Here is a 14,249-nt window from a genome sequence, read left to right as displayed (position 1 = left end):
TCCAAAAATCAGTCAACCTCCATTGTTTTTGCATAAGGCCAATGTCAGGCTCTGTGGACAGCAGATACTGCCTTATGTTCTTTTACCTTTTCAAGGATGTTACAGTTCAACTGGAAAAGTAAGGTGCTGTGGCAGAAAGGACATTGGGTCTCTGTCCCAACCCCACTAATTAGCTAATGATCTTGGGTAGGATTCTGCGGCTCTGTTTCTCTGGGTGAAAAATGGAGAGTATAACACAGTATCTACTTTATTTTCCAAGTTGTGAGGACCAAATGCAATAGTATCTGTCAACTCTATACAATTGCCAGGTATTATTATATTGAGTTGAATAATAATCAACATTATAAGATAATTTAGAATTCTTTGCTCCTAATGCTCTAGGAATTCAGAGAGGGGAGAGGTCATTAGGACAGGAGTAATTTGCCAAGTCATGCTCTTTGCTTGGCTTTGAAGGCTGCTCAAGGTTTGAACATAAAGCGGGGGGGGGGGGGGAGCATTCAGAGTGGCCAGAGCAAAAGCATAGCTTTAGAATTAGGGATATGTGTGTTACATTCATGAAATAATGGAGGCACCAGCTCACGGTGGCAAAGGGCTTGGCTGGATGGAGCATGATGGCATGGAGAGAGAGGCTGGGTGCTGGCGGTGCTTCACCACCAGGCTCAGGGCGTGGCAGCAGGAGGGGGTCATGATGGTGCGTGAATGACCTCTTTTAATTAAATTTACCTGGCAACATTGTAGAGGTGACTAGGAGAAGAGTCTGGGATCATTAAGCTTTTTGTATTGATTTGTATCTGGTGCTGTAGACCTGAACTCTTGGTGGTCCATTATCCTGGTGGGAATTGGAAAGACTCCATCCATCCAATTTAGAAAGGGACTAGCCACAACAGTGAGGAGAATTTAAACATTGGATATTGTTTGAAAACAGGCCGCTTTGTTCCTCAGCCGGTTATTTATGAAATCATCTCGGATGTCTGCTGCTGTTGTTCCTAAGCTGCTTGATGTTTCTCTATCTCTTATAAATGGTGGTCTTTATACCCTCTCCCTATCTATACTTCATCATTTTTCCTTTAAATAGTAAACTAAAACTGTGCTTCTTGGGCACGTTCTGATCGTTAATTGGAATGTCATTGGTGAAGCTCACATTGTGGTGGTGTAATTGCTTCCCTGTGTCGTCTTTATAATCCTCCCCCTCCCCGTCACATCTGGAATGGAAAATACCTGCTCAGCCCCTTGATCTTAGCAATCAGTTAAATGGCATGAAGCCGGTTACCAGGGCGGCCTGAAATGGAGACCACAGCTGTGATTGGTGTATAGCTGCGAGAATGTTCTCGAGCAGTGGTTCACAAAGTGTGGTTCCCAGAGGAGCAGCAGCATCTCCAAGTCGTCAGAAATGCACATTCGCAGAGCCCCGTCCCCAACCTACCAAAATCAGAAACTCTGGGGCCCAGCAGTGTTTTAACAAGCCCTCCAGGTCCATGCTAAAGTTTAAGAACCTCTGTTCCAAAGAAATATCTTCACAGGGTTGGACAGCCAGGTTCAGGGAGGGCAAGCAGACCTCAAAAAACCCCAGGGAAGTTTAGAGCCTGAGAAGAGAGGTGATTACTTCCCTCGTGGAAGTGATGCAGACCTTTGGAGGAACAACTTCTAGAAGAGAGATTTTTGTCATTAGTCCTTGGCCCTTTGAAAGAAAATTTGGATAGCTATAGCTTGCCTTGTACTTTGGTAACACAAGTTCTTAAGTCAGTCTTCAGGAAGGACTGCTGGATTTTCCACGCAAGGGTCTTCATTGGATACTATGGTGTTAAATTGATGAAGAAAGAGATGTATTTCCCACTCTGCATGAATCTTATTTTCCTCTATAGAGAGAGCTAAATACTGAGATATGCTAACTTGATAGTTAAGTGGAAATCGGAGTTTGTAGTTCAGCCCCTATCTAACACTGAACATTTATCCCATTAGAAGCAGATCTTCATTGAGGTTCTTTTGAAGGTGCCCCAATCATCAAGTCCCTGTCAAAACATGAACTTTGCCTAAGGTTTTAGTATTAGTCTTGATCCATGGATTCTGGGAACCTAGGAATGAATAGTTCACCAGCTTACCAAATATCTTGTGTCTTCAATTACTAAGTCATTAATTAACCAAGAACAATTTATGTAGAGTCAGTTTTCTACTTCCAGGATTAGAACTGGTGTCCTTATTTCTATTCTCTCTCTTTTTAAAATTTATTGATTGATTTTAGAGAGAAGAGAAGGGGGAGAGAGAGAAACTTACATCAATTTATTCGACTATGTACTCTGACTGGGATCGAGTCGGCAATCTCCGTGTATCGGGATGATGCTCTAACCACCTGACCTGTCCAGCCAGGGACTATTTCAATTCTTAAAACTCCACTTTTTTTATTGGCAACATATGTCCATAAAAAGACTATTCTGATGTCGGCATGCCTCATCAGGATGGCCATTTTAATATAAGTGTGTAAGTCAGAATCACTTTCCATTATAATTTTTAAAAAAGTGATTTTCTTTTTAGCTCTTGAAATTTCTGAGTCAATAAATAAGGAACTCTCCTAATTTACCCAAGAAGGAAGAAGAGTTTGTGTTTCATTTCCCCATCCTAGTACAATGAGCATTAATCATTAGCATAAAGTCTCTTTGGGAGGAAAATAAATCCTGCCTGATCTGGCCAGCCCTTTTGTTTGTTGAATTATGTATTTTCTTTTCATAAAATCAATGAGCTCTCCATGTGTTGTTTCCCTTTGGGGAATGAGAGGATGGGATGTAGGATCTCCACATGGTGTCCTCAGATGGTGTGAGTCCATGGACTGACGGCTAGGAGCATTTATCTCAGGGGGTCCCGATAAGCAGTTCTGCGCCCACTTGAAGAAGTTAGCAGGACACTGCTCCTTGGGCTCTCATGACAAGTTAGAGAGCTAAAAGTGATGGCAAGCAGACTTCCCAATTACTCTGGTCCTATCTGGATGCCAGGGATGAACCGTCTTTCTGCTTCTCTCCCCTCCTCCATCTCAGCAGTGCATGCTCATAGCGTTGGTGAGCCCCCACCGGAGGAAGAGCCAGCAGCATAGTTCACCCCCTTTGTTATTTCAGCTCAAATTTAGGACTCAAGGAGTGATACAGAATAATGATTAAATAAGCTCTAAATATGATAGAAAGAAAGGCCTATGATGGTTTCAACATTGCTCTGTAAATCAGGGCGCTGCTGAGGTATGTATTCCAACTCCGAGTCCTTGAGCCTGTTAATTGTTGCTATTGGGAATGGGCAGCCTATGAGGGCAGCAGAAATGACAGGGAAAGCATGCATGGAAAACGGCTACAGCCTGATTCTTTATACTTTTTGACCATCTGCTTCCATTTATGTTGAACCAAAACATCCTCAATGGCATTGAGTGGACATCTCTTTCCACACTATTCTGTCCTCGTCCATAGCCTAGCAAATACTTTCCCTATAAGATGTATTTCAAGGTAACTACCAATTTAACCACAGAGGCTATGGAATTTATAGGAGCTAGGGAACTTATAGGACCCCCAAGTATACCAGCAGGAACTCTACCAGTAACTATTGTCAGGGCAATAGTAAGGTTACCCTTTGGTCTTGGTGAAGTGATAGTGGGTTTTTCATAACAGACTTTGGAACCAAGGTTTTCTCCCTGTTCCTGGACTGAATATACATAAATCTTGATGAGCATGAATTTATAATGCAGAGCTAAGTCACTGCTGGCATACATGGAGATGAGTGTAATATTTACTAGCAGAGCTCACAGTCCTCAGTCTCTTACACACACACACACACACACACACACACACACGTGCGCGCTCACACATGGTCTTTGCACCCCTTAGGATCTGTAGTGGATTTCTAGTTAACCTAGTTCATGTACTTTTTTTCACTGCAGCTGAAGTTGCTAAGAACTCTGGCACCTTTAAACCTTGTGGTCTTGTTCTTGAAATAAAACAAAATCCCATCATGGCTTGGGAACTGCAGAAGTGTCACTTAGTGACTCTAAGTCTGGAGTTCCCTCTTTTCTCTTAGGTTAATACCTGTGCAGGGCAAAGGGCAGTGCTAAGCTGTGATGTTTAGCTCTTGCTCCTGTCTCCTTGCAGCATTGGCCTAAGCGAATTCATGCTGTCTTTCCCTCAACTTCCCACCATAGTGAAAACCTAGCAGTTGCCATTTCTTTAATCAAACAACTGTTTTTTCACTGTTTGGTTTTTGTTCAGTCTGCTTAGTTGTAAATGCAAATGTAGATTACTCTTAATGCTTTTCTGGAGGCTTTTTCTCATATCTGTGGTTTGGGAAGTGACAAAGGGCATGTTTGCCTTGTAATAGAGATGAAGAATGGGTAAATCCAGTGCATGTAATATGATTAGGGGGTCCACAGGCTAACCCCCGTGGCTCTGAGTGGGCCCTGCATTCTGTACTGCACAGATTCCTGCCTGTTGAACAACTAAGCATTGTCCTCACAGCTGTACAACTATACTAACTGGTATCACACCCAGTGATTTCCAAAGTGGCAATCCTCGGAAATCCTCCATCCTGTACTTCTCAAGCGTGCCCTCTCCTGGCTGGAGGTCCACACTGCTTTCCATCTGGGGAAGTGTTTTACTTCTTCCCATACCTCTCTTGCCCTCACCTCACCTCACCTTCTTTATGTTCCTGGCCTGAGCGTTACCATTTGCTTACTGATAACAGGATACTAAGATTTTCATTCATAGCTTTGAGATACTTGTGGGGCTTTCCTGCTTCCCACTTGGGACTCGTCACGGGAAAGTGCACAGAAGCCACGTACCAGTTTGTATAGTCGTACCCTTCAGAACTGCCTCCTCTGAGACAGACCAGAGTGTGCTGGGGGTTTGCATTGGCTGCCCCTTGGCACATACGAGGTCAATTCACCTGCATGCCGAAAACCAGAAACAAAATTAACCCTTAGAGTACTGCTTCAATGTTTCGGTTTAATGGTCTTGGATTTTACCAATTGGGCAATGCTTCTTTCCCGATTCGGAAAGCTGCACGAGAAGTCCATACTCAGTGTAGCCAGAACACCAACCAGGATCCTCTCCTCCCAGCTTTCCTGAGATGCTCCTGGTCCTTTATTATCAATCAACTGATGGGCTTAAAAAGGTTCAAAACATAGCCACTGTGTTTAATGGAAATGGGCTCCACTTCCGATGTGCTGGAGGGTGTGATGGACTGTTTTTAGCTTTGGGATGTGTCCGCTAAAAGGAAGGAGTCAGTTCTTTAAGGGTTAATGTGAAATTAGGAATTTGTAGTGTCTTTTGCTTGTCCTTCCTTCAGGGTATCTGCATGATTATCTTTATATTTTTAGCTCAACCGTTGAATGATAACAAAAATAATAGATACAAGGTGGGGCAAAAGTAAGTTTCCAGTTGTTTGTATGGAAAGTAATACAATGATTAATAATAAAACAGAAATAAACTCTGTATTTTGTATACTCACAACTGTAAACCTCTTTGCCCCACCCTGTATATGTAGATACATATGGATTTACAAGAACCAGTGAAAGAACAAAAGACTGAATGGTTGAATGGAAAGAGCCTTTGGTAATGCTTGCTTGATTATCACGGGGGAGAAAGACCAAATGTCTTATTTTCTGAACATTCACTGTGTCCTCGACCCGAGCACCGCCACCACACAGCACGTGGAAGACTTGGTGATGCTTTTCATTTACCCCTTGCTTTTTCTTCTTCCTGTCTAATAGCCCAATAGAATCCTGCCAGAATTTCTACAAAGATTTCACATTACAGATCGACATGGCTTTCAACGTGTTCTTCCTTCTCTACTTTGGCTTGCGGGTAAGTTGGAGCAACGCTACCCACTGTCACAGTGTGGCATGCAATCTTGTCCCCAAGGGCCACCCTCTAGCAGCGCTGCTCTCGGGCAGACAGAGCCCAGCGTTCCTGGGTGGACAACAAGCCTGTGCTCTGCTGTTCAGCCTGTGCGAGAGCCAGAGCCCCAGTGTTCCTGGGTGGACAACAAGCCTGTGCTCTGCTGTTCAGCCTGTGCGAGAGCCAGAGCCCCAGTGTTCCTGGGTGGACAACAAGCCTGTGCTCTGCTGTTCAGCCTGTGAGAGAGCCAGAGCCCCAATGTTCCTGGGTGGACAAGAAGCCTGTGCTCTGCTGTTCAGCCTGTGCGAGAGCCAGAGCCCTAACCCTAGCGTAGTGTTTTCTGAAGCTCATGTTAATTGTTCACAGGGAGAGAAATGGGGATTGAAATAACCAGTATACCTCCACTGGCCAACTGTTTCTCTTCCCTCTGTTCAAACAGGAGGGCATTGTTCTCTTACTTAGAACCAAAAAAAAAATGCTTTTTATCCTCAGATGTGTTTATCAGGGCTCACTTAGCTGGAATCGGGGTAGGATAGTGGAATTTGGGGCTTGGTAGTACTATACTACACCCTATTTATGATAGGCGCTGTGCAGAGGTAAATGACAGAGGTGTGTGAGTGTGTGTGCACATGTATGTGTTTGTGAATGTATGCATCCATACATGCTTTATTTAAAGTCATATTTACATGAGAGAATATAATGAAGGTGAGATCGCTCAGCCTTCCCTCGGAGGCAGTTGAAAACCACAGAAAAAATACTGTGTAAGCTTTCTCCAAGGCCAACGCCACTAGTTCTTTAGAAAAGGCTATCTGAATTCTAAGACAAAAATAGCATGTAATTGGTGTAAATATGAGAAGAATATAACAGTACACTCCAGACCCCCATGAAAAGCCCAAACAGAACCTTTGGCAAGAGTCTAATTGAATGCTGGCGAGGTGCCTCTCACTTTTCTCCTGTTTTCTCTCCTCCAGTTTATTGCAGCCAACGATAAGCTGTGGTTCTGGCTGGAAGTGAACTCTGTAGTAGACTTCTTCACGGTCCCCCCAGTGTTTGTGTCTGTGTACTTAAACAGAAGTTGGCTTGGTAAGTCAGTCTCTCTTCCTTTCTTTTTATGGGTCACTGAGCCATGGCTGAAATGCAGAATCTAGGGTGGTTCAGAGGGCCTGCTGTTTCCACAGAAAGCGAGTTTCGTATGTTAATGTGAACAACTCTTGTAGTTTTAAAAGTTGATGGTGACAGTTCTCTTTGGAGCAGTAGACCACAGGGACTTGCACAGTTAGCGCATCTGGTAATGCAGTTTTATCGTCACAGAAGCCTACTGGTCATCGCTGTCACACCAGGGCCTCTACATTCACAGCTGTCACTTTCATTCAACTTGGAGTCCGTGCTGGACAAATAAGCCCATGGGGACAAGGCCAACTTTCCAAATAGCTGGTCTAGGTGGCCGAGAGGCCTACCTGCTAAAGCTAGCTTCCAGATGCCTCTTAGTTTTATGAAGAGGGGGTCCTGCACAGCTTATTTATAGTTAAGGGTCCCTTTGTGGGGCAGACCCAGGTGAAGCATCTTGCAGAAGACTGCCTGCCTTCCTGGGGCAACGGCAGAACTTGTGCTGCCTCTGCGTTGACATCTCACGTCCTGCCTCTGCTCAGAATGTCCCTTCCCATGTCTGGATGAGGACAGTTTGGTGGGCAAGTTCACTAGTGCGGAGGACGATGCTGACACAGCTGAGAGAAACAGCTTCAGCGTTCTCTTTGCCACGTTGAACAGTTTTCTCAGAATGTTGCTGCTGCCACGGGTCTGCAGGGGAAGAGGGAGGCTGAAACGGGGCTTGGAGACTATTTATGGGTTCTATATGTCTTTATTTTCTGAATTTTTTTGCCTTAACCTGATTTTTCCCAATGTAACATATATATTATAGTCAGTATAAACATTCAAAGATGTATAGACAGAACCTATGAATCATCTCTTCCCTGCATCAGCCACCGCCTGCTCTCTGCGAAGCTCAGGGTCAGTGGGCTCCCTCAACTTCCCTGTGTGCTCATTCCACCGCAGAAAGCATCGGTTGTTCACATATAATAGCGTTCTAGAGGTGATGGGCTTTGTAAAAATTAATTGTATCAATCACATTGTACTGTAGTTTGGTTTTCTTATTAACTAATAATGAAGATCCCGTTAGCACAGAATTCCTAAATCATTGTACCACAGTTTATTCAGATATAATCCTAATGATGGACCACCCGATTATTTTCTTTTTCTACTATAAACAGTGGTCTAATAAACATACTCACTCACATATTTGTACAATTCTATTTCTGTAAACAGTTCCAGATTCCTGGCAGTGAACTTGCTGGATCAAAGAATATGTGTATTTTAGTTTGTATAGATGTTGATGCATAACGTCTCAAAAATGTTGTGTCAAGATTTGCTTTTACTAGCACTATGTTATTATGTTCCTGCTAACACTGTGTATTTATTATATACATAGTATCACATATTTAAAAACTAAGCATCTTTTGTATATAGTAGATGTAATAATTACATATGCACGTGTGTGTGTGTGTGTGTGTCCTGTAAGGATTCTATTTTCTAACAGTTTTCTCATTAAGATTGTATTCATTTGCTCCATGGAAGAGTTTTCATCCTTGATTTGAGACATGCTTGCTTAGACTGGGTTTTCTAGCCAGCCTGATGAGACCACTAGAGCTGCACACAATCTGAGAAGTGTCTTCAGTGTGAACAAACTGTGCTCTGCAGCTGAGGGTCCCGGGTAACTCAGCTTAGCTGTTAACTGGCTCTGTGACCCAGGGGCTCACTTTTCATCACTCAGGCTGTTGTTTTTCATCTTTAAAGTTTGGGCTAGGTGATCTCTAAGTTTCTTTTTAGCTCAGAAGGTCTCTAAGATGCTTGTATTATTAATGAGAAGTTTGGGACCTAAGTTGGGAGGTTTGGGAAGTTAGTGAAATTAAATCACCCACATTTCCAAGTCAAAATCATATATGGGCTGCTAACCAGGGCTCTTTTTAAACCATCTCATTGCAAAGAGTTCACACACACACACACACACACACAGGCATGCACACGCTTAAACAGAGAGACAAGGAATGAAGGACGGGAGAGAAAGAAGAGAGAGGAAGGGTAAGGGAGGGAGGGAGGAAGAGTGGGAAGAAGGGAGGAAGAGTGGGAAGAAGGGAGGAAAGGAAGAAAGATGGAGAGAAGAAAAGGAATGTGCCTTCTTTCTGGCTGTGTTCTAGTAACTCAGCAACCACTTTCCTTTTCTGGACCCTCGGTTTTCACAGCTGAAAATGGGAGCTTTGGACTGAATTACCTTCCAGCCTCATGCTTCATGAATTTGAATTTTATGTGAGGGGCCATTCTGCTCTGTCCCTTGTGGTCCCAGATGACTGAGGAGAGCCCTTCATGCCTATGATGGAGGCACCCCCTCTGCAGGCCTCGCCCAGGTGAGGCTGTGGAGCCGTCTCCTTGTGAGCGGAAGTGCCCTGGAGCATCTTAGTGTCAGTAGAGCTTGGGTGCTTTAAGAATCCATGCCTTTTTGTGGATAGTTTAGTTATGATCTAGTGAAAATCTGTCAGAGCAAACAGAAAAAGGGGAGGAAAAAAAGGAAAGAGAAGAAAATAAGATCATTTTGCATCAATTGTGGTTGCTCTTCAAAAGTATTCTGAAATGTGCTTCAATTTGTTCATTAATTGAACAATATTTATTAAATGCCTACTATGTGTCACTTTTCCAAATGATTAGGAAACCACAGTCAATAAAATAGCATTCTACCATTGACATAGTAGAGTAGGGGAAGAACAAGAAAATATGAACCTAATAAATACATATATACTATGTTAAGAAGTATAAATGCTACTAACACTGAACACAAAGATCAATGAATGACCTTTTGGGCTCTGAAATATTAACAATAATAATAAACACAACAACTAACCTTTCTTCTCTTGTACAAGAAATCATCATTAATGACACTTTTTGTTCTTCGGTAACTAAGCCCCTTGGGTGAGATTCAGAACTGGTCTGCTTGCTGTAGGAGGGACTTCAGTGTAATAATATTTCAAGGAGGTTCTGTATCTGATTTAACATGTGAGTTATTACATCGTGAAACAATTAGAGTACCAATGACCTGCCAGAGATAAAATGAACATTCCCATGAGGTATGGCATGTAAAGTAGAAGGAATAATCTCATTAAGCGGGGGCATTTTGGGAAGTGCTGCCCTCCTCTTGGGAAATGAAATGGTGTCACCTTTACTGGCTGAGGTTTGGGGTAAGGTGCAGGAAAGTGGGGTCTCCCTTGGCTCTTCTGCACACACTCTGGAGCCCTGGCATTCTGGGGGTAGAAACAGTGAAGACCATGGCCCATGGCCTGCCCTTACCTTGCCCACAGCACAACCCACACCACATTTGATTTCTTGTTGATAATATGGTATTTGCTTGCTTTTATGCATATTAATTAGCACATTTGCTACTATATTCTTAATAACAGCTAATATTTATTCTGATTCTGCTATGTTCTGGGCATTCTGGAAAGCCCCTTACATACATGAACTTAGTCCTCAGCAAACCTATGAGCGAGGAATTATTGTCCCCATTTTGCAGATCAGGAAACTAAGGCTCAGAGAGCTTAACTCTCTTGCCCAAGGTCACATTGCCTGGGAGGGAGGAAGGGGTGGTTTGTCCCAGGTTTGCTCTGATTTGATGTCCACACTCAGGCTGCACTCTCCTCCCTCTGTCCTCCCCCTGGAGGATGTGGGGTTTGAGGGCTGGGTTGAGGATGGCTGAGCTGACTTAGCTGCTTTATACTGGCACCCCCATCTCCGCCCCTTCCCCCAGGGCTTCCCTGCCGGCCAGCAGGCACTCAGGGAAGAGATATGATTTAAGAACACACACACACTTGTGTCTTCTCACTTCTCCTTTCCCACATTTGGTTTCTAGAGCTGCCGTGGGGACCAGAGAAGCATAGGTGGGTCCTGAGTCCCGGGGTGCCTTAGCCACCTGAGGATCATATCTGCATCCCCTAAGATAGACTGGGGGTGCCACATGCCCTTAGCCAGTAGAGCAAAGTGGATCATAGCCACGCTCTGGGCTTCACTCCTAAGTGTACGTCTTAGTACAGACCCTTGCTGCTGGGTCACTGGGAGCATTGTCGTCTACCTGTCTTACATCATTTTGTTTTGTTTTGTTTGTGACAGAGACAGAGACAGAGAGAGACAAAGAGAGGGACAGATAGGGACAGACAGGAGGGGAGAGAGATGACTGCATCAAGTCTTCGTTGTGGCTGCTTAGTTGTTCACTGATTGCTTTCTCATATGTGCTTTGTCCAGTGGGCTACAGCAGACCTAGTGACATTGCTCAAATCGGCGACCTTGAGGTTTTGAACCTGGGTCCTCCACAGCCTAGTCCGATGCTCTGTCTGCTGAGCAACCACCTGGCCAGGCTACCACCTGGTCAGTCTTACATCTTAGACTCAGTTTCCTCACTGGTATGATCAGGGTAGGACTAGCACTCACTGCAGAAGCCGGAAGTGGGAACTCAGTGAGGGACGTGAGTAAAGGACCAGGCACGAGGACTAGCTCCGCTGCTGTTCTGGCCTCTCTGTCTGACCTCCTCTCACACTTGGAAGCATCGGGAAGAAAACTACCCAGAATGGAACTAAAAACAAGGTGAAGGGACGTGAGGACAGCCACATCGGCAGGTTGTTGCCTATTTTAATTCCTGTTCCCGTGCACCAGCTGATTATTCATTTTTGTTTCTCTCACAAAATTTCTACCCTCTCTCCCTAAAATAAATGTACCTTGAAATGAGAGGAGTATCTTATTTTGAGACTTGAATAACATGCTCTGGGGAGAACACTTTTGTCTGTGTGTCTCATTCTTTTGGGAACTGGGTCCCCAAGGCAGGGCAGGGGCTGTGGCTCCTTGGAGTGTTTCTGTGTTTCTGTTACGGTTCATCTCATGTGGTTAGCAGAAGGAAGTTGGGAGGGAATGACAATACACTCACTGGTCAGTCACCAGACCTGTTTCTCCTGACACCTGCTGTGTGTGCAGTGTGGGAGGGACGAGCACACGTGCCCTGTCCGCCTTGACTGTGCTCAGCAGCTTCTGGCCCCCTTCTCTGGCTGATGGCAGCAGGGGCTGTAAGGAGCCCCAGTCATGGAACCGTGGTGAGAACCTGTAAACCTGGTTCTCTAGCTCATGTTAGAGCTGGCCTTGGACGTTAGCAAACTCTGCTAGAAAATAGAAAACTGCTAAAAAAAAAAATGAGTTAATGTCTAACTGCAGGGCAATTAAAATGATTAAGGCTATCGGCTTATAAATATGCCTGGGCAGTCCTTCTTTGTGTCAAAAGGTGATAAAAACAGGCTTGTAAAAAAAAGTACAGGTTCTTAAAAACAACAACAACAAAAGGACAAAACATAGTTTCTGTTTGAGACCAAGGTTTCAGTCTAGTTTTGGAGTCAAAATAAACACACATGGAGCAGCAGCAGGTGACACGACCCGCTATGTAATTAAGTCCAAATTGCCAGGTACAGAGTGCAGGGGCTGTGGGGGTTCAGCGGAGAAGGCCCTGCTCTAGGAGAGAATGCAGGGGCTGTGGGGGTTCAGTGGAGAAGGCCCTGCTCTGGGGGAGAATGAAGGGGCTGTGGGGGTTCAGCGGAGAAGGCCCTGCTCTGGGGGAGAATGCAGGGCCTGTGGGGGTTCAGCGGAGAAGGCCCTGCTCTGGGGAGAATGCAGGGGCTGTGGGGGTTCAGCGGAGAAGGCCCTGCTCTGGGAGAGAATGCAGGGGCTGTGGGGGTTCAGCGGAGAAGGCCCTGCTCTGGGGAGAATGCAGGGGCTGTGGGGGTTCAGTGGAGAAGGCCCTGCTCTGGGAGAGAATGCAGGGGCTGTGGGGGTTCAGGGGAGAAGGCCCTGCTCTGGGGGAGAATGCAGGGGCTGTGGGGCTTCAAGGGAGAAGGCCCTGCTCTGGGGGAGAATGCAGGGGCTGTGGGGGTTCAGCAGAGAAGGGGCTGTGGGGGTTCAGCGGAGAAGGCCCTGCTCTGGGGGAGAATGCAGGGGCTGTGGGGGTTCAGCGGAGAAGGGGCTGTGGGGGTTCAGCGGAGAAGGCCCTGCTCTGGGGGAGAATGCAGGGGCTGTGGGGGTTCAGGGGAGAAGGGGCTGTGGGGGTTCAGCGGAGAAGGCCCTGCTCTGGGGGAGAATGCAGGGGCTGTGGGGGTTCAGCGGAGAAGGCCCTGCTCTGGGGGAGAATGCAGGGGCTGTGGGGGTTCAGGGGAGAAGGCCCTGCTCTGGGGGAGAATGCAGGGGCTGTGGGGGTTCAGCGGAGAAGGCCCTGCTCTGGGGAGAATGCAGGGGCTGTGGGGGTTCAGCGGAGAAGGCCCTGCTCTGGGAGAGAATGCAGGGGCTGTGAGGGTTCAGCGGAGAAGGCCCTGCTCTGGGAGAGAATGCAGGGGCTGTGGGGGTTCAGCGGAGAAGGCCCTGCTCTGGGAGAGAATGCAGGGGCTGTGGGGGTTCAGCGGAGAAGGCCCTGCTCTGGGAGAGAATGCAGGGGCTGTGGGGGTTCAGCGGAGAAGGCCCTGCTCTGGGGAGAATGCAGGGGCTGTGGGGGTTCAGCGGAGAAGGCCCTGCTCTGGGAGAGAATGCAGGGGCTGTGGGGGTTCAGCGGAGAAGGCCCTGCTCTGGGAGAGAATGCAGGGGCTGTGGGGGTTCAGCGGAGAAGGCCCTGCTCTGGGAGAGAATGCAGGGGCTGTGGGGGTTCAGGGGAGAAGGCCCTGCTCTGGGGGAGAATGCAGGGGCTGTGGGGGTTCAGGGGAGAAGGCCCTGCTCTGGGGGAGAATGCAGGGGCTGTGGGGGTTCAGCGGAGAAGGCCCTGCTCTCGGGGAGAATGCAGGGGCTGTGGGGGTTCAGCGGAGAAGGCCCTGCTCTGGGAGAGAATGCAGGGGCTGTGGGGGTTCAGGGGAGAAGGCCCTGCTCTGGGGGAGAATGCAGGGGCTGTGGGGGTTCAGCGGAGAAGGCCCTGCTCTGGGGGAGAATGCAGGGGCTGTGGGGGTTCAGGGGAGAAGGGGCTGTGGGGGTTCAGTGGAGAAGGCCCTGCTCTGGGGGAGAATGCAGGGGCTGTGGGGGTTCAGGGGAGAAGGGGCTGTGGGGGTTCAGCAGAGAAGGCCCTGCTCTGGGGGAGAATGCAGGGGCTGTGGGGGTTCAGCGGAGAAGGGGCTGTGGGGGTTCAGCGGAGAAGGCCCTGCTCTGGGGGAGAATGCAGGGGCTGTGGGGGTTCAGCGAGAAGGCCCTGCTCTGGGGGAGAATGCAGGGGCTGTGGGGGTTCAGGGGAGAAGGCCCTTCTCTGGGGGAGAATGAAGGGGCTGTGGGGGTTCAGGGGAG

At 47.0% G+C, this 14,249-nt stretch overlaps 1 protein-coding gene across 18 annotated transcripts in view; it reads left to right on the top strand.

Moving 5' to 3' along the window:
- The window catches only part of KCNMA1 (potassium calcium-activated channel subfamily M alpha 1), an 815,298-nt gene that overhangs the window by 501,438 nt on the left and 299,611 nt on the right, over positions 1-14,249 (top strand). For all 18 annotated transcript variants that reach the window (XM_066244078.1, XM_066244079.1, XM_066244080.1 and 15 more), the window contains exons 4-5: positions 5,735-5,828; positions 6,833-6,944. In XM_066244078.1, coding sequence (XP_066100175.1) covers positions 5,735-5,828; positions 6,833-6,944 — 206 coding nt within the window. The remainder of the gene's footprint in view (positions 1-5,734; positions 5,829-6,832; positions 6,945-14,249) is intronic.

This window comes from Saccopteryx bilineata, chromosome 9 (genome assembly GCF_036850765.1).
Source record: "Saccopteryx bilineata isolate mSacBil1 chromosome 9, mSacBil1_pri_phased_curated, whole genome shotgun sequence".
Classification (NCBI taxonomy): domain Eukaryota; kingdom Metazoa; phylum Chordata; class Mammalia; order Chiroptera; family Emballonuridae; genus Saccopteryx; species Saccopteryx bilineata.
This window is presented reverse-complemented; position numbering and strand designations above follow the sequence as displayed.